This window comes from Mus pahari, chromosome 18, assembly GCF_900095145.1.
Source record: "Mus pahari chromosome 18, PAHARI_EIJ_v1.1, whole genome shotgun sequence".
In the NCBI taxonomy this organism is placed as follows: Eukaryota; Metazoa; Chordata; class Mammalia; order Rodentia; family Muridae; genus Mus; species Mus pahari.
The window spans coordinates 2,837,687-2,857,346 of NC_034607.1; the positions used below are offsets into that span (position 1 = coordinate 2,837,687).

Consider the following 19,660-nt stretch of genomic DNA (forward strand, 5'->3'; position numbering starts at 1 on the left):
AAAAAAAAAAAAAAAAAAAGTAAATAAATAAAGTAAATAATTAAAAGTAAATAAATGGCTGTGGTTACAGTTTAGTGGCAGAGCGCTTGCCTCCCATGTAAGAAACCATAGATTTGATATCTAGGATTGGCAAAAATAAAAGCCCCACCTCCCAGCGGTTGCCCGGTAGCAGTCACAGCCAGCAACCATGGGACTGCTCGCTGACCAGGATCCTGCTAATCCAGGTCCAGTTCTGTTAGGGAGTTAGACAGGTGCCTGGGACCATGGAGTGTCTGAGAGCGACCGGATGTGGGGGGAGAGACCCTCAATGCCTCATTCTCCACTCCCCTCTCCAGGGAATTCGGCCAAATATGACCCTTCCTTTCGAGGCCCCATCAAAAACAGGTGAGCTACAGGCGGTGGCCCGAGGGATGTGGGGGGGATTTGGTTTGTCTTTGATGCAGGAACCTGGTCCCCTGAGGCATTGGTGTTGTCTAGAAGGACTTGAGGGGATTCAGGGTCCTGGGTCACTCTATTTCTGGACTTGGGTGCCAGCTACTCAGGTATGTGTACATTCGGGGAAAAGAAGCAACTGTACATGACATCTCTCTCTCTCTCTCTCTCTCTCTCTCTCTCTCTCTCTCTCTCTCTCTCTCTCTCTTTCTGTGTGTGTGTGTGTGTGTGTGTATTATCTGTGCAATATTTCAGCAGAAGAATTCTCATCCTAAAAAGAGCTTTCTTAAAGTAGATAAAGAATGTCTATCTTGCCAGACAGTAGTGGCGGGCATCTTTAATCCCAGCACTTTAATCCCAGGCAAAGGCAGATGGATTTCTGAGTTCAAGGTCAGCCTGGTCTATAGAGTGAGTTCCAGGACAGCCAGGGTTATACAGAGACACCTTATCTGGAAAAACAAAAAACTGAACTAAACTGAACAAAAAAAGAATGCCAATCTTTCTAGCATTCTCCAATCCTCTAAACACTAACCCACCCCTCAAACCACACCTCCCAACTCCCTACTCCATGATTACACACGCCCCAGCTCAGATGTGTGTCTCTCCCCAGGGGCTGCACAGACATCATCTGCTGTGTCCTCTTCCTGATCTTCATTTTGGGTTACATCATAGTGGGGCTCGTGGGTAAGTTTCTAGCTACCCAGAGCTGGGACCGAGGGTGAGGACAGAAACCCAGGGAGGGACTACCCCATAGCTGCCTGTCCCCAAGTCTCCGCCTTGCCGTGATCCTGTTGTGTCCCTGTCTCCAGCCTGGGTGTACGGAGACCCTCGGCAAGTGCTCTACCCCAGAAACTCCACGGGGGCCTATTGCGGCGTGGGCGACAACAAGTGAGTAGCCGGTAGCAGGATGGGAGGTGGGACGACAGCCTCTGTCTCTCTGAACTCAAGCATTTCCGGGCCACACCAAGACCCTTGTCCAGCCTTCCCAGGACGGGGGATGGTGCAGAGCCAGTTTAAGTGTGTAAGTTTAGAATTCAGACATCACTGTGAGTCTCCACCTGAGATAAGTTTGGATTGTGTGACCTTGAGCAATTTACTCAGCCTCTCTGAGCTTAAACTTCCTCAACTGAAACATCTGAGTTCTTCCAGAGGCATGCAGGAAATGCGGGGGTAAATAATAAGGCACTAACAGTTACAATGTCTAGGAAGGCGGGGTGCATCACACCCAAACTGCTAAGTCTCCTGAGGTAGATCTGTCATTCGGAAGAGACAGATGCGAGGCCTCGTTAATAAAGCTACCTTGCTAGGGGCCTGTGTTCCAGAACCAATACTGTCAGCCGCGCATTGGCGTTGTATCATGAGTACCCCAGGGGTTCTGGGTCTTCTTTATCTTCCTGGAGAAGCTGGGCCAGGAGCTGGATGTACCTAATCTGGTCCAAGTGCTATCTCTATGCTAAGAGAATAACACCCTGTACCTGCCCGGGCCCTCGGGCCCTCAAGCACACACATCCTCTCTTCCTACAGGGATAAACCCTACGTTCTATACTTCGACATCTTAAGCTGTGCAGCAGCTATCAACGTCATCTCCATTGCTGAGAATGGCCTACAGTGCCCCACACCCCAGGTCAGAAGCCAGGACCTGCCTGAGCCCTACCCGCCCCCAAGGCCCTGCGTAGTAGGCCCTTAACATGTTCTCTACCCACAGGTGTGCGTCTCATCCTGCCCACTGACCCCATGGGCTGTGGAGGGGTTCCAGTTCTCAAAGACGGTCGGTGAAGTTTATAATGAAAGGAGGAACTTTTGTCTACCGGCGGTGCCCCCAACTATGGTAAATGCTGGTACCCGTGACATCACTGTTGCGGGAGAGAACCCATAATGGTAGGAGAGAGAGAGGTTTGGCTCCAAAGAAGCATGGATCAGTCTGAGTCTTGATGTGGTAGAAGTTGTGGAAGGTGAGGTAGTTAGTAGTGGTGATGGTGGTGATGATGGTGGAGGTAATGGTGATGGTGGTGGTAGGAGATAGGGGTAATGATGATGGTGGTGGTGATGGTGGTGATGATGGTCTTAGTTGTGATGCTGGGAGTCACAGCTTCCTCATTCTGTTCTATATCTGTACCTCTGTCTGTTCTTCTCTCTCCATCCCCAGACAGTGAAGGAGAGTCTGCAGAAGGGACTCTGTCCCCGTTTCCTTCTTCCTTCTACTCCAGGTGAGGACCATGTACGCTCCCCCCACCTCAGGCATCAACCCATCCAATATTTTCGTTTCTCAAACGAAGGAAGCAGGCCCAGAAGAAGAGAAGCCACTCAGCATGTCAGTGGGTACTCAGAAGTGTACAGCAGGTCTTCATCCCCCTGCCTCGGGACCCTAGAGTCAGACTCTCAGTGCCCGCTATGAGGCTGTGCACCAGGCGCTGGGGACAGATGAGGGACAATAGAAACCACTCCCTGCTCCAGCTACACTCTAGGTGTAGAGTTCAGAGATACTTACAAGAGGTTGAATGAGCAGACTAGATGGTGCAGTCCTATAATTCTAGCTGATAGGGCAGCTGAGGCAGGAGGATAGCTGTCAAAGACCAGCCTGGGTCACTTAGCGAGATCCTATCTCAGTACAATAATAAAACAGGGCTGATGCGGTTGTGTCACGTAAAGGTGTTTGCCGCCAAGTCTTACAGCCTGAGTTCGAATCCCAGGTATGGTAGGAGAGAACACATTCCTAAGACAAGCTCTCTAACCACCATGCAGGCATTGCACAGCCCACACACATTCACACCCAATAAATAGATGTCATAGTGTTTTGTGTCTTAAGGAAGGTGAGGAAGGGCAGGCAGAGCTTGTGCAATGCCTTGCATTCCAATATCAGCAAAGACAAATCAGAACGAAAGTAACAGAAAACGTCCTGATATCAGGACATCAGGAAAGTGTGCATGGTGGAGCCAGAGAGGCCCTCCGCAGTCAGGAGTTGCTGCTTGCTCTTGTATGGATTCCCAGAACCCACAGAGTAGCTCAAAACTACCCGTGACCATGCAGGCGCTCTGACACGCTCTTCTGCCCTCCACAGCCACACTCATACACACACATGTGCGGGCAAAGCATTCAGACACACAGAATAAAAGCCTTTAGTTTCAGCGCTCAGGAAGCAGTGTCAGGGGGATTGGATCTCTATGAGTTCAAGGCCAGCCTGATTCACATAGTGAGTTCCAGGCCAGTCAAGGCTCTACATAGCAAACCCTGCCTCAAAAATAAAGCAGAATAGATAAATCTTTTAATTTTTTTTTTAAAAAAAAAAAAACGATCTGGATGAGTGAATCTGAGGGTAATATCACAAACAGAGATATCTTTCCAAATGTTCAAGTGTACGTGGCTGCGTAAGCCAATCCCGATCGACCTTTCTGTGGCATATACTTCTTTCCAACTACCGATGTCACCGGTTTGGTCTATTTAAGATAGACTCATACTCAGTAGCCCAGCTGGCTCCATACTGGTGATCTTCCTGCCTCAGCCTGACCCGTGCTGAGATGCAGAGAGACACCGCCATTCGCCTGCCTTTATCTCTCCTATTTTGTTTTTTTTGACAGAAAATATGTTTTTAAATTTTGGCATGAGAAAGGACAAGTTTTCAAGGCAAGTAAGATAGAAAAGGCACCCAGGGGTGGCTCCAAAGCTGACAGATGTGGGTTTAAACTCGAGCACTTTCCAGCGGACGGGTCTCAGGCCAGTTACTCGGCCTCTCTGGGTTTGTTTTCTCAACAGTGGGATGACAGTGTTGAGAAAAACAAACCAGCCTGGCTGCATGTGGTTCCAAAGCCCCATAACAGGCTAGAGATGCAGAGATGGAGAGATGGCTCAATGGGTAAGAGCACTGACTGCTCTTCCAAAGGTCCTGAGTTCAAATCCCAGCAACTACATGGAGGCTCACAACCATCTGTAATGAGATCTGATGCCCTCTTCTGGTGTGTCTGAAGACAGCTGCAGTATACTTATTTACAAGAATAAATATCTCTTTTTTTAAAATGAGAGAGATGGAGAGATAGATGGAGCAAGGGCTGGGCTGAGGCTGAGAGCAGCCTCTGAAGGAGAGCAAGAGCAGAGGTGTAGAAAGTGCATAGAATCCAGAGCCTGGAAGCGTAGCCCAGGGACATGACAGAGCCGAGGGACTGAGGACGGGAGCAGTGGAATGAGGAGGCCATAGCTGTCCTGATCTTAGCAGGACAGCGAGGTCAGGGCTGGAGGTATTGCAGGAATCCAGGTAATGGGGTGCGAAGATGTTTGGCCAGTGCTAGGGCGGGAATACAGGTTGAGAAAGAGCAGAGCCCATCCACGGTTACCCCCATACATCCTGGCAGCGTTCTCAGACAGGAGGGTCAGAGAGACTCCCACCCAGCAGCCTGTTTTCCCTTCCAGCTCTGGGACGTTGTTTCCCATACCCCAACATCAACTTCACGTTACCTGAAGACTTACAGATCAATAACACCACCGTCTCTAACGGCATCAGGTAGATGTCACCCTCTGTATCATCCTCGCGCCCCTGTGTCCCTTCTTCCTCATCTGACTCCACCCCTCCCCGACAGTGGCCTCCTGGACAGCATCAATGCCCGGGACATCTCTGTGAAGATCTTTGAGGATTTTGCCCAGTCCTGGCATTGGATTCTCCTGTGAGTCCATGGCTTCCCCGGGATCAGGCACCACCCCCTGCCCTCCCTGATACCCTTTCCCCAAGTCTACATGTCAACTGATCAGAGAGCAAAGCTAGCTCAGAGTGGACCCTCAGCCTCTCAGACGATGAATCGAATCTGTGAATATCTGGGGGGTACAAGGAGAGAAATCTGGGGCATGAGGAAGGGATTAGGAGGGGACCCCTCATGTATGTTCCTTACATGCAGGGCGCTGGGTGTGGCCCTGGTACTGAGTCTGCTGTTCATCCTGCTCCTGCGCCTGGTGGCGGCACCCCTGGTGCTGCTGCTGATTGTCGGGGTGCTGGCTGTGCTCGCCTACGGCATCTACCACTGCTGGCAACAGTACCGCGTGTTTCGGGACAAGGGCGCCTCCATCACCCAACTGGGTTTCACTACCAACTTCAGTGCCTACCAGAACGTGAAGGAGACCTGGCTGGCTGCTTGTGAGTCCCCTGCCCCGCTCCTCTGTCTGCTGGTGGCCAAGGGTTGGGTGACCCTGGCCCTGACCCGGGACTGCCGCCTGCTGTCCCCGTGCAGTGATTGTCCTGGCTGTCCTGGAGGGCGTCTTGCTGCTCATGCTTATCTTCCTGCGCCAGAGGATCCGGATCGCCATCGCTCTGCTGAAGGAAGCCAGCAGGTCAGGGCCTGCCTGTGAGGGGGAAGGGACCGTGACCAGGAGTGCTGGCCTGGGTGGGGCAATAGGAACCTCAGAGGAGAAAGATAGAAATGTCCAGTGGGTGACACTGCTAAATTTCAGCCTTATTTATTTATTTATTTATGTGGTGTGGGGGGAGTGGGTGGGTTGAGACAGGGTTTCTCTGTGTAGCCCTGGCTGCCCTAGAACTCACTTTGTAGACCAGGCTGAAACCCAGCTGCCTCTGCCTCCCAAAGTGCTAGGATTAAAGGTGTGTGTTACCACTATCGGGAGAGTTCTAGCCTCTTAGGGCCTCAGTTTCCCTGTCTGGTTTGTTCTGTTGTCCTCAGGAGGAGGTGAAATTTATTTATTTGTGTTCTGTGTATGGGTGTTTTGCCAGAATGCATGTCTGTGCACACGTCTGGTCCCTGTGGAGGTCAGGAGAGGGTGCTGGATCCTCTGGAACTGGAGTTACAGACAGTTGTGAGCCTCCATGTGGGTTCTGGGAACTGAGCTCGAGTCCTGTGGGAGAGCAGCCAGTGCTGTTCTTAACTATGGAGCCATCTCTCCAGCCCCGGGGGGGGGTTTTGCTTGGTTTTGCTTTTGAGACAGGAACTTATATAGCCTAAACTAATAGCATGGAGGAACAGCTATGTAACTGAGGCTGACCTCCAGCTCTGAGCCTTCCTGCCCCACAAGGTGGTGATGATACAGGGTCTCGGGAAGCCCAGGCTGACCTCGCTGTACAGTTGAAGATGACCTTAAACACATCCTTCTACACCTACCTCCGGAATGCTAGGGATATGGGCATGTACCACCAGGCCTCTTTTATGCTGGGGTGGGGGATCTAGCCCGGGGTCTCCTGTGTTAGGCACGCCCTCCTCTGTCATCATAGCCCCTCCTGTCACTCTTACAACATAGCCCATTCTGGCCTCAGACTGGTGGCAACTCTACCTCTCTGCCTCTCGGGTGCTGGAATTGGAAGTATGTTCACCACCCTCAGACTCCCCATCACAGCAGTCTAAACCTTGCAGTGGCATGGTGAGGACCGAATGTGTGGGTGTAGACTAAGGCACAGGACTCTTGAGGCACTGGAAGCTGAGGTGCTGGCTGGGTCAAGTGGTGGGAGTCGAGATAGGAGGAGCAGAGATTTCCAAAGCCACCAGGGGGCACACCTTTTTGGGGGTTCTCTTCCCATACACTTCCTGAGTGTCCCAGGTGTCTTCTGTGACTCCAGTCTCCCCTACGGGTCCCTTGAGCCTTACTCAGTTCACCCAGCAAGAGTCTACAGTGTGTCCCTCCTGGAATCAGGCGCTGGGTTTATTGATATGGAAGAGGAAAGCTGTAGTTCTGGTTTTGGTCTGGAAAACAAACAGGCCCAAGGAAGGGTCCAGCCATGGTCAGACCTAGGAGTAGACGATGCACGGTGCTGGGGTCCCAGAGGACGTCTCTTGTCTTCATACAGGGCTGTGGGGCAGATGATGTCAACTATGTTCTACCCTCTGGTCACCTTCGTCCTCCTGGTCATTTGCATCGGTTACTGGGCCGTGACAGCTCTGTATCCTTTATACAGCCCCCACTGGAGAGCTCTTGGGACGGGGTGGGGAGGGGGGAGGTGTGGGGGCACAGGACAGGTCCCATGAGGGGATGTGAAGGGACTGTATTACAAGGGTGAGTTTGTGTTGAATGCCAACCCTCTGAGGGGGTGAACAATCTGCATGAGTCCCAGGGGCAGCATTTAGGGGTGTCCTGTAGTCGCCCGCTGGCATTGTGCTTTTCTTGATTCATCTCTGGATACCTGGCCACATCCGGGCAACCCCAGTACGTCTACTGGGTGTCCAACACCAGTACACCAGACTGTGAGAACGCTCCTGTGAACGTGTCTTGTGACCCCATGGTGAGAGGGAATAGGGTGGGTGCTGAGGGGGTCTTGGGGTCAGTTAGCACAGATTTCCTCTAGTGCACAAATACCCGAAAGAGCCAGGACTCTCACATGGGTGAGGCCTCCCTTAGTTCGGTAGTCGAGTTACCCACTTTGCAGAAAGTGTGGTGGAGACTGGAAACCCGAAGTAAAGGTGAGGAGGCTGAATGTCAAGTAGAACCTCTCTCTGCCTCCAAGGCCATTAAATAGCTCCTCCTCCTCCCGTGGCTCCTCCCCCCGTGGCTCCTCCCACCGCTCTATAATCCTAATCCTATCTCAGAGGTTCTTTAGGAGTCTTTATGGCATTAAGTACATCTAGTGCTGTAAACATTGCCCGTCCACTGATAGAGAGCCAAGAGGAAGGACTCTTCCTTTTCACTCACGTCCTGGGAACGGAGCCCCAGACGGTGGCCCTGGGAAGTCCACAGGAGGGCCTCCTGGAGGAACCGGGAGGCCTGTTGGTACTTGCCCCGCACTTGAGAGGTGGAGGTGGGGGATCAGGCCTTCAGCACCAGTTTGAGGCCAGCCTGAGCTACGTGAAGCCATCTCTAAGAAACATAGCCAAAAATAAAAAATAAAAAGCCGCTAATCCTCGCATCCTGAAAGTTAAGAGTGATGATTTTAAATTCAAGGCCATCCTGGGTTATGTAAGGAGACTGTGCCTCAAAAACCCCTACTCACAAAAAAGAGAAGGAACCACTGCCTGGCTTTATTTCAAACATAGCCTCTTAGATTCAGAATCCATGAACTTTTTTAAGTCATATTTCCTGCATTTATTTAGGTTTTTTTTCTTTTTTCTTTTTCTTTTTTCTTTTTTTTTTTTTTAAATATTTATTTATTATATGTAAGTACACTGTTGCTGTCTTTAGACACTCCAGAAGAGGGTGGCAGATTTCATTACAGATGGTTGTGAGCCACCATGTGGTTGCTGGGATTTGAACTCAGGACCTTTGGAAGAGCAGTCAGTGCTCTTAACCACTGAGCCATCTCTCCAGCCCTCTTTTTTTTTTTTTTTTTTTTTTTTCTTCGAGACAGGGTTTCTCTGTGTAGCCCTGGCTGTCCTGGAACTCACTCTGTAGACCAGGCTGGCTTCAAACTCAGAAATCTGCCTGTCTCTGCCTCCTGAGATTTATTTAGTTTTTAATTGCTCATTTTCTGTGTGTTATTGTGGAGAATTCCAAACATATGCAGAAGTAGGTCCTGAAGCCCTCAGCTTCCTGTAAGATTGTTCCACCTCCTTTCCCTCTTCCTCTTTGCAAAGTTAGAGTTTGAGCCCAGGGCCTCAGGCATGAGCTACATCCCTAACCATCCCTGGGGCTTAAACTTTACCTCCCTGCCTTCACCTGTAACTTTTGTTCTGGAGTTATGGTGACTCCTAGATAAAGTCTCCATTACTAAGCTACATCCCCAGCTTCTAGGAGTTAAAAAAGGTTTTCTCGGGGCTGGAGAGATGGCTCAGCGGTAAAGAACACTAACTGCTCTGCTGAAGATCCTGAGTTCAAATCCCAACAACCACATGGTGGCTCACAACCATCCATAATGAGATCTGATGCTCTTTTCTGGGGCATCTGAAGACAGCTACAGTGTACTTACATATAGTAATAAATCTTTTTTTTTTTTTAAAAAGATTTTCTCTCCCCCCTTTTAAAATTTTTATATCTTTTATTATTTCATGCATTTTATTATTATTTTGTGCATATAGGTATCTGGCCTACATGTGTGTCTATGCTTAGCATTGTATTTGCTGTCTAAAGAGGCCAGAAGAGGGCATCATATCTCCTGGAACTAGAGTTATAGGTAGTGGTGAGCCATCACGTGGGTGCTGGAAACGGACCTCTGGTTCTCTTACAAGAGCAGCCAGAGGCATGCCATAGCTGGCTTGCTTTTCTTTTTCTTTCTTCCTCTCCTCCTCCTCCTTTCTTTCCAGGCTGACCTGAAACGTACTCTTTAGCCCGTACTGGCTTCAAATCCATGGTGATCTCCCTGCCTTAGCTTCCTTAAGTATCAGGATTACAGGGATGTCTTAGTTAAGGTTTTACCGCTGTGAACAGACACCATGACCAAGGCAACTCTTACAGGAGCAACATTTAATTGGGGCTGACTTACAGGTTCTGAGGTTCAGTTCATTATCATCTGAAGGCAGGAGCATGGCAGCATCCAGGAAGGCACGGTCCAGAAAAAGCTGAGAGTTCTTCATCTTCATCTGAAGGCTGCTAGCAGAATACTGACTCCCAGGCAGCTAGGATGAGAGTCTTAAAGTCCACACCCACAGTGACACAGCTACTCCAACAAGACCACACCTTCTAATAGTGTCACTCCCTGGGCCAGGCATATTCAAACCATCATAAGAAGTCAAATGCCACATAGCATAGGTAGCCTGAATACAAACTATATCACACCACTTTGCATGTAAATAAGGAAGATCTTTTTTTGTTTGTTTGTTTTAAAGATTGTATGTGAGTACACTGTAGCTATCTTCAGATGCACCAGAAAAGGGCATCAGATCTCATTACGGATGGTTGTGAGCCACCATGTAGTTGCTGGGAATTGAACTCAGGACCTTTGGAAGAGCAGTCAGTGCTCTTAACCGCTGAGCCATCTCTCCAGCCCAATAAGGTGGATCTCAGACAGCATTTTCTTGCTTGCTTGCTTGCTTGCTTGCTTGCTTGCTTGCTTGCTTGTTTATCTATTCATAGACAGGATCTGGTGTAGCCCAGGCTGGCCTGAAACTTGCTGTGTGGCCAAGGATGACCTTGAACTTCTGATTCTCCTGTCTCTACCTCCCATGTGCTGTGATGACAGGTGTGCCCTAAAGTGCAGTTTTTCAAAAGTGACCTGTGTACATTGGTGTTGTGACTATGTGTATGTCAGTGCCCTGGGACTGGAATTATAGACCTGCCATGTGGGTATTGGGAATTGAACCTGCTGGTTCACTTTGGAAGAATAGCCAGTGCTCTTGACTGCTGAGTCATCTCTCCAGCCCCCACTCAGGGTTTGATGTGGTGGCTTTGTGCATGGGAGGCAAGCACTCTGTCAGCTGATATCCTTCCCCAGGCCCTCAACAGATTGCTCAGAAAACGGGGCAGTGGTAAAAAGTTGTCTTTTGTTCCTGAAACCCCGAGTTCTACACTAGAAATGGGGGGGGAAAGGCAGCCACAGGGGCGGAGGTGGGGATAAGGATAATGAAAGCAGGGCATGAGGCTCAGCTTTGTGTGTGAGTTTCGTAGGATGTGTGAGATTTGGTGTTCAGTCCCAGAAAAGCAAATGCATACACACACATACCACACACACACACACACATACACACACACATATATGTACCACATACACATACACACACATACCACACCAACATACATGTACCACACATACATACACACATACAACACTCTCACACATGTACCATACATACATATTCACATATAACACATGCACACATATACCACACACATACATGTACCACACATATATACACAAATACCACACACACATACATGCATGTACCATACATATACACACACATACCACACAATCACACATACAGTACCACACATGTATGTGTACCACACATGTATACACACATATAACACATATACCACACACACATATGTGTACTATACACACACACATGCATTTACCACACACAGTCACACACACATACAACACACTCACACATATATTACACACATACATGTACCACACACATACCATACACTCACACATACACACACATACATGCACTGCACACACACACACATATCCCACAGACATGTACACACACATACAGACAGGCACATACATACAGATACACACATGCATACACTTGCACATGCACACATATGTGTACCACACACACACTACACAGACGCATGCACACAGACACACACACATGCATGCTATAACTGTTTCATTGTTAGAACCCACAACGTCACTTTAGTATCACAGTGTGTTCAGTGCCTATAAGGCTTCTCCAAAAGCAGGTTACTGGGAAAGTAAGAGGGAGAAGGAGAGGCGGAAACACCCACGCACGCACCCTGCTTGCCTTCTGGATAGCTCGTGCCAGTCTGGAAACCAGGAAGCTGCTTAGTCACACTACGGCAGCACTGAGGTGGCCCGAGTCTGGAGGCCACTAGGAACAGGGAAGGATTTGCCTGCAACTCTGGGCATGAACCTGCTGTGTCCTGTCACCTGCAGGCCCCGTTGAATTCCTCGTGCCCAAACCTCATGTGCGTCTTCAAGGGCTACTCGACCACAGGCCTAGCCCAGCGTTCTCTCTTCAACCTGCAAATCTACGGAGTCCTGGGGCTCTTCTGGACTGTTAACTGGGTACTGGCCCTGGGCCAGTGTGTCCTTGCTGGGGCCTTCGCCTCTTTCTACTGGGCCTTTCACAAGCCTCGAGACATCCCTACCTTCCCCTTGAGCTCAGCCTTCATCCGCACACTCCGGTAAGCCAGGAGCAGCCGCCTAGGGAAGTGTTAGTCCTAGGGATACCAGGGGTGCTGGGGTGCCTCATCTCACCTAACTGACTGCCCCTGCAGTTACCACACTGGCTCACTGGCATTTGGAGCCCTCATCCTGACCCTTGTGCAGATAGCCCGGGTTATCCTGGAGTATATCGACCACAAGCTAAGAGGTGAGTGGGTGGTGGACTGAGCAGCCAGAGCCTTGGAAGAGCAGGCAGACAGGCAGAAGCCAGTGGCTAAGCGTGAGCTTCCTTTGTCCCCAGGATCCCAGAACCCCGTGGCTCGCTGCATCATCTGCTGCTTCAAGTGTTGCCTCTGGTGTCTGGAGAAGTTTATTAAGTTCCTCAACCGCAATGCCTACATCATGGTGAGCAAAACCTCCATCAGTCCCTGGCTCTGTGCCCCTCAGCCTGGGCTCCCCCATCACACGGGCAAGCTCACCAGAGGTGTGGCTCAGACCTTCCCTACTCCTCACAGATCGCCATCTATGGGAAGAACTTTTGTGTCTCTGCCAAAAATGCCTTCATGCTGCTCATGAGGAATGTTCTCAGGTCAGACCCGCCATGCCCCAGTGGGGTCCCCCACCCACTTCTCCCATCCCAAAGCTGGTCTCAGAAATGTCCTGTGCTTGGTCCAGTGCCGCGCCGTCACCTGCTAGGACCCTCACCCCGGTCTGTCCTGACTTCCATTTAGGGTAGTCGTCCTGGATAAGGTCACCGACCTGCTGCTCTTCTTCGGGAAGCTGCTGGTGGTCGGAGGTGTCGGTAAGGGTCAAGACCAGGGTTTACAGGGTCAGACGCCCCTTGGGGTGCAGGAAGGGGGGGGTCCTCGGAAGAACAGCACTGACCTCAGGACTCTCCCACAGGTGTCCTGTCCTTCTTCTTTTTCTCCGGTCATTTCAAGGGGCTGGGGAAAGACTTTGAGAACCCCAACCTCAACTATTATTGGTTGCCCATCATGGTGAGTGACACCTCTCTCTGCCCCACCCACATCCCCAGAGGAGCCTAGGGGTCCCAATCAGTCTTGCCTCTTGCAGACCTCCATCATGGGAGCCTACGTCATTGCCAGTGGCTTCTTCAGCGTCTTTGGAATGTGTGTAGACACCCTCTTCCTCTGCTTCCGTGAGTGTCCCCCCAACCCTCCACCCACCCTCAAGCTCTTAGGGCCCCCAGGCTTCTCTTAGAGATTGGTTCCTTGTAGGTTTGTGAGCTAAAGGAGCCAGAGGGGATGTCTTCAGACATTCTAAGGCTAGAGATTTAGGAAGGAAAGAAGGGAACACACCCTGGGCATTCTCAGACAGGGGAAACTTCTCAGACGGAGACCTGAGTTTAACCACAAAACACTTCCTAGGAGGGAGTCAGAGTGTGTGGGTTTTATTTAGGTTTTTTTTTTGGGGGGGGGGTCATGCATAGAGGTGAGGCAGGAACAGACTATACAGTAGAGACTGCCCCGGAACTAAGTCTATAGCTAAGGCTGACTCAGAGTCATGATCCTCCTACCTCAGCCCCCAAGGGCTGGAATTCTTGTGTTTTTTGACCTGGTGACAATGGTGACCATGATATAGAAGCCAGAGCCTTGGGCCTGAGAAGCAGGAGTGGCCCTACCACAGTAGCAGTCCCCCAGCTGTGCACTAAGCAGCGGACATGAATATTTTATTGTTTTATGGGTTTTGTTTGTTGCTTAAATTTTATTTATTTACATCAGGCCTCTCAGTATTCTTGGCTGGCTCCTACTATATAGATTAGGCTAGATCTAACTCAAAACACTCTTCTGGCCTCTGCCTCCCAAGCGCTAGAATCATGGGTATGCGCAACCATTCTCAAGACAAGAGTTTTGCTGTGGAGAGCTTAGGGGCCCTTGTAGTCTAAGCCCTCCCATGTCTACCTCCTAAATGTCGGGATTACAGAGAAAGCCACCATGATGGTCTGGCATGTGATTTTTTTTTTTTTTATCTTGTTATCACCCTTTGACATATACAGTTTTTTATCCCACTTTGTATGAGGAAAAACAGGTTATACAGCCTGGTCTACAGCCAGCCTGAAGTGGCCCAGACAAGAAGCCAGGCTGTTTGGTTTACACACCCCAAATTATTTTGGGGTACAGTGGGGGGGTGCCTTTATCAGGATCCACCCTGACCGATCTACTTTGCCTCTCAGTCGAGGACCTGGAGAGAAATGACGGTTCCCAGGAGCGGCCTTACTACATGCCCAAGACACTCCTGAAGATCCTAGGCAAGAAGAATGAGGCACCGACAGGGGGAAAGACCCGGAAGAAGTGAGAGACGCCTCGTGACCCGGAAACGCCGCCCGCCCTCCTGTACAGAAGCCCTGCCGTCGATGCCTTGAGAATCACGATTTTGTAGAAAACAGATTTTATTAAAGATTAATATTTTATATTCTTGATAAGTTTATGGCTTTATTTGCAGTGAAAACTCACTTCCTTTTTTCCCCTTTCTTTCTTTCTTTTTTTTTTTTTTTTTTTTTTTTTTTTATGAAAATCCAAATTGCTATCACATGGTTCGATACCCAGTAAGAAAAACTTGTTCAGTGACTAAGGCCAGGAGACTGGGGTGTAACTCAGCTGGTAGAGTTTGCCTAGCATGGAAAGGTCCCCGGATTCTGTCTATAGCATAAGCAGGGCTGGGACTCATGCCTGTAATCGGCACTTGGGAGGTAGAGGCAGGAGCATTGGGATTTCCAAGTCATTCTCTGTTTGTTTCAAAACAGGGTTTCTCTGTGTAGCCGTGGCTGTCCTAGAACTCACTCTGTAGACCAGGCTGGCCTAGAACTCAGGAGGTGGAGTAGGTGGCTCTTTTTTCATTCATTCATTCGTCGCTTTTTTTTTTTCAAGACAGGGTTTCTCTGTGTAGCCCAGGCTAGCCTCGAACTCAGAAATCTGCCTGCCTCTGCCTCCCAAGTGCTGGGATTAAAGGCTTGCGCCACCACTGCCCGGCTGCTTATTATTTTTAACCTAGTGATTCTAATCAGAGTTACTCGTGTGCTTATGAGCATTGGGGTCATCCACTGGGAGGTGGGGTACCATGGTCACACTCCTAAAGAAAGGTGCCTTTCTCTCCCCTAGCAGCCATCAACTGCCAAAATCTCTTCAGCTAGGAGTGGGGCTTCCCAACCCATTACAGGCTGTGTGTGTGTGTGTGTGTCCCCCAGCCCAGTCTGTCCTTGTGTCTCTATACATTGAATTTCTGATCCTCCTGCTTCCATCTCCTGAATGTTGGGATTACAGGTGTGCACCATCACGCCTGATTTAGGATGGTGCACACCTGACTTAGGAGTGAACCTAGGGCCTCATACAAACTAGGAAGGTACTCTACCAACTGAGTCACATGCCATCCCTAGCCTGTCTCTTCCACAAGGGGTCAGTGCCTTTCGTAGCCGCCGGTTGCTTTAAAACAAGCCCCGCCCCTTCGTCACGTCCTGGTGTCAGAGCCAGTCAAAAGGCTCACACAGACTGGGGCCGCCTCTGGGTCACATGCTGATGTCTGACAGCCGGATGGACTAATTGGAGTCGCCGCAGGGCGGGCCCCGGCCGCCAAGGGGAAGGTTCGGAGTGACGTGCGCGCTTTTAAAGGACCGAGGTCAGCTGACCGCTTGCCACCGGTAACCAGTTCGTGGACAGGGATCGCCGGGAGCTATGGTGAGGGCAGACCCTAGCAGACCCCGGGGACCGCTGAGCTGCTGGGCGGGCCGTCGGGGTCAGGGGCTCGCAGCGATCTTCCTGCTCCTGGTGTCCGCCGCGGCATCCGAGGCCGGAGCAGAGGATGACTTCAGCCTGGTGAGTCTTGCTGCACCTGCAGAGGTGCCACTGCCCGGCTCGGCCACCCCTCCGCGTGACACCCCTGCCCCTCCATCCCCCCCAACACCTTTGCTCCCTTGGGCCCCTGGTTTGTTATGGGGTCCTCCCCCTATCCCTGAGGGTTCCTTCTCCCCTCGCAGCCTCTCCTTGTTCTAGGACACCCCTCAGCCCTACTCAGGCTCCCCATTACCCTCTCTCATGGGAACCCTGGCTGGAGCCGGTACCTATCAGTCTTAGGTACCTTAAAGCTTGTCTGCATTGAGGTGTCCTCCTGCTTAGGTGCAGCCGCTGGTGACCATGGAGCAGCTGCTGTGGGTGAGCGGGAAACGGATCGGCTCCGTAGACACTTTCCGCATCCCGCTCATCACGGCCACCCCTCGGGGCACGCTCCTGGCCTTCGCGGAGGCCAGGAAAAAGTCTGCATCCGATGAGGGGGCCAAGTTCATCGCCATGAGGAGGTCCACGGACCAGGGTACAAAGGTGCCCGGGTGGAAAGAGCGGGTGCTGGGTTGTATGGGTGATCGGGGTAGGGAGTTGGGGGTTCCCTTCATCAATGGAGCAGAGACGAGCAGACCCCGGGGACCGCTGAGCTGCTGGGCCGGCCGTTGGGGGTCAGGGGCTCTCAGCGATCTTCCTGCTTCTGGTGTCCGCCGCAGCATCCGAGGCCAGGGCAGAGGATGACTTCAGCCCAGAGATAGAACTTTGGGGCCTGAGTCCCTAACGAGTTAGGGAAACCAGAGGAGGAAAGTTGTCCACAGAAGAAACTGTAACTAAGAACCAAGGTATTGAAAATGAGAATTATGTCGCTGGGGGAATTAGCAGGAAATAAGGTCAGAGAAAGAAGAAACATGGTTCTGGTGCCACATTGAGGTCCCCGGGGAGAGGCAGGAAGCAAACAACAACCCGTACAATTTTCTCTCTGCTCTTTTTTTTTTTTTTTCCTTCTAGGTAGCACGTGGTCCTCTACAGCCTTCATCGTAGACGATGGGGAGGCCTCCGACGGGCTGAACCTAGGCGCTGTGGTGAATGATGCGGACACAGGGGTGGTGTTCCTTATCTATACCCTCTGTGCTCACAAGGTCAACTGCCAGGTGGCCTCTACCATGTTGGTCTGGAGTAAGGACGACGGCATTTCCTGGAGCCCACCCCGGAATCTCTCTGTGGATATTGGCACCGAGATGTTTGCTCCTGGACCCGGCTCAGGCATTCAGGTTTCACCCCGGGGATAGAAGGGAGGGCAAGATCCCGTGAATCAGATTTTTTTTTTCCTGAGTGGGATACCTTGGGAGGAGGGCATTCTGGAAGTTTCCATCTCCACTGTGGAGATGAAACTACCATTGACTTCTCACATGGAGACTGTCAACAGATCTGCCCTTAGCCTGTGCAGGGAAGAATTGGGTGCCATTGGGCAGACACATACCTATATCACAATGCCCAGTGCCCAGCAGGGTCCACGAGCTCAGGTTAGTGTGAAGTTCCCAAGGCTGGGTGGACACTTGCATGCTTGTCCAGCGGTACATTCTGCATGCGTGTTCTAAGGGACTTCCAGGAAAGGGTAGTGGGGAGGGTGTAAGAACCAAGCATGATCTGTATATATGTGTGGACATGTCATGGTGAAGCCCATTTCTTTGTATGCTAGCCAAAGATTTACTTGAGAACAAAAAAACTAAGGCAAGAAAATCACTGTGAGTTAAAGGCTAGCCTGGGCTACATTGTAAGTTCAAAGACAGGCTACCTAGAGAGATAATCTCAAAAGGGGGAGGAGGACTGAAAAGATAGTATTGAAATTGGGGACATTTCCAGCCCTCGGGAGGCCAGGGCAGGCAGATCTCTGAGTTCAAGGCCAGCCTGGTCTACAGAGAACATTCAGGCAACTCACAAGAAACCTTGTGTAGCATGCCTACAGTTTCAGCATCAGGCAATAGAATGAGGAGGACGGGAGCCAAATGGCCAGCCTTGGCTACATAGAGCATTGGAGGCCAGCTTGGGCTTCATTGTTATTCAAATAAATATTTCGAATTTAGAGAGATATTTTTTCTTCCTATTTTTTTTTTTTTCATTTTTGAGAAGTGTCATTAGCCGAGGACCTTGTACATAGACAGCAAGAACTCTACCACCAAGCTGAGCTATACCTCGGCCCTTTTATATACTTTTGGACAGAGTCACACTATGTCCCCAGGCTAGCCTTTAAGTGACTCTGAAGCCCAGGCAAACCATCTTCTGTCCTCAGCCTCCTGAGTAGCTGGGATTACGGGCCTGGCATGAAAAAGCTTCTTAATTTGGGCAGTATCTGTGGGAGAACAAAAGGGTTCCAGTGTGTCTTCACACTGGGAGCTGCCAGCGCTCTGCCTGAGCTCCACGGCAGCACCTTTGCGACACCCACTTCCTCTTCTTACAGAAACAGCGGGAGCCTGGGAAGGGCCGGCTTATTGTGTGTGGACACGGGACACTGGAGCGAGATGGGGTCTTCTGTCTCCTCAGTGATGACCACGGTGCCTCCTGGCACTATGGCACTGGAGTGAGCGGCATTCCCTTCGGTCAGCCCAAACACGATCACGATTTCAACCCCGACGAGTGCCAGGTCAGGAGTCCGTGGACTGTACCCGCCCACACCACCGCCTTCCCCAGCTCTGGCTTCCTCAGCCTCCCCAGCTTCTCCTGTTCTCTCCCCCACGCAGCCCTATGAGCTTCCAGACGGCTCGGTCATCATCAACGCCCGGAACCAGAATAACTATCATTGCCGCTGCAGGATCGTCCTCCGCAGCTATGACGCCTGTGACACCCTCAGGCCCCGGGATGTGACCTTCGACCCTGAGCTCGTGGACCCTGTGGTAGCTGCAGGAGCGCTAGCCACCAGCTCCGGCATTGTCTTCTTCTCCAATCCAGCCCACCCTGAGTTCCGTGAGTGCCTGAGGGTGGAGTGGGGGGCGGGGGGGGGCGCCCCGTTTGAACAAGGCCTGGACAGAGCAGAGACCCTCCTCCCTCTGACTATTGCTCTCCTAGGAGTGAACCTGACCCTGCGCTGGAGCTTCAGCAATGGTACGTCCTGGCAGAAGGAGAGGGTCCAAGTATGGCCAGGACCCAGCGGCTACTCGTCCCTGACAGCCCTGGAAAACAGCACGGATGGAAAGAGGCAGCCCCCGCAGCTATTCGTTCTGTACGAGAAAGGCCTGAACCAATATACCGAGAGCATCTCCATGGTCAAAATCAGCGTCTACGGCACGCTCTGAGCCCCGTGCCCAAAGGACACCAAGTCCTGCTCGCTGACTTCACAGCTCTGGACCGTCTGCAGAGGGTGCCTGAAAGGAACAGCTCTTCCTCCGAACTCTGACCTTTTGCAACTTCTCATCGACAGGGAAGTCACTTCGTTATGACTTAACGCCCAGCTTCCTCTCGGGGCAGGAAGTCCCTCCGTCACCAGGAGCACTTTTTTCCAGAATGCTGGGGATCGCCCCTGTCCGTTCTCTCCCAGGACAACGGAGCTGTTCCTTTCTGGGACAGGATGGGGGAGGGGCTCTCCCCGGAGAGGTGAACAGATACGAACTCAGGGAACTGGGAAGGCCCGGCCGGTGTCCTAGGGTATGGAGGCAGGTACTAGATGTGATTGCTCAAAGTCCCCAGGGCAGAGTGTCCTTTCAGAGCTAGGATAAGCACACCTACGTGTGCACCTTTGATTATTTATGAATCGAAATATTTGTAACTTAAAACTTTTAATGCAGAAAAA

The 19,660-nt window shown here is 51.0% G+C and overlaps 2 protein-coding genes across 2 annotated transcripts in view; both read left to right on the forward strand.

Moving 5' to 3' along the window:
• Positions 1 to 14,486, forward strand: part of Slc44a4 (solute carrier family 44 member 4) — a 16,172-nt gene extending 1,686 nt beyond the window's left edge. Inside the window, exons 2-21 of the mRNA XM_021218192.2 lie at positions 336 to 384; positions 1,043 to 1,116; positions 1,242 to 1,320; positions 1,957 to 2,056; positions 2,138 to 2,260; positions 2,579 to 2,639; positions 4,834 to 4,924; positions 5,001 to 5,084; positions 5,313 to 5,548; positions 5,643 to 5,742; positions 7,205 to 7,297; positions 7,534 to 7,636; positions 11,855 to 12,105; positions 12,199 to 12,293; positions 12,387 to 12,490; positions 12,601 to 12,674; positions 12,817 to 12,887; positions 12,989 to 13,083; positions 13,160 to 13,244; positions 14,280 to 14,486. Of these exons, the coding sequence (XP_021073851.1) occupies positions 336 to 384; positions 1,043 to 1,116; positions 1,242 to 1,320; positions 1,957 to 2,056; positions 2,138 to 2,260; positions 2,579 to 2,639; positions 4,834 to 4,924; positions 5,001 to 5,084; positions 5,313 to 5,548; positions 5,643 to 5,742; positions 7,205 to 7,297; positions 7,534 to 7,636; positions 11,855 to 12,105; positions 12,199 to 12,293; positions 12,387 to 12,490; positions 12,601 to 12,674; positions 12,817 to 12,887; positions 12,989 to 13,083; positions 13,160 to 13,244; positions 14,280 to 14,401 (2,090 nt within the window). The 3' untranslated portion in view covers positions 14,402 to 14,486. The remainder of the gene's footprint in view (positions 1 to 335; positions 385 to 1,042; positions 1,117 to 1,241; positions 1,321 to 1,956; positions 2,057 to 2,137; positions 2,261 to 2,578; positions 2,640 to 4,833; positions 4,925 to 5,000; positions 5,085 to 5,312; positions 5,549 to 5,642; positions 5,743 to 7,204; positions 7,298 to 7,533; positions 7,637 to 11,854; positions 12,106 to 12,198; positions 12,294 to 12,386; positions 12,491 to 12,600; positions 12,675 to 12,816; positions 12,888 to 12,988; positions 13,084 to 13,159; positions 13,245 to 14,279) is intronic.
• A 1,259-nt stretch (positions 14,487 to 15,745) lies between these two features.
• On the forward strand, positions 15,746 to 19,660 carry Neu1 (neuraminidase 1). Its single transcript, XM_021218047.2, has 6 exons — positions 15,746 to 15,915; positions 16,216 to 16,408; positions 16,885 to 17,147; positions 18,335 to 18,517; positions 18,615 to 18,837; positions 18,940 to 19,660. Exons 1-6 carry the CDS (start codon positions 15,775 to 15,777, stop codon positions 19,164 to 19,166), a joined length of 1,230 nt encoding a protein of 409 aa, XP_021073706.1. The 5' UTR covers positions 15,746 to 15,774; the 3' UTR covers positions 19,167 to 19,660.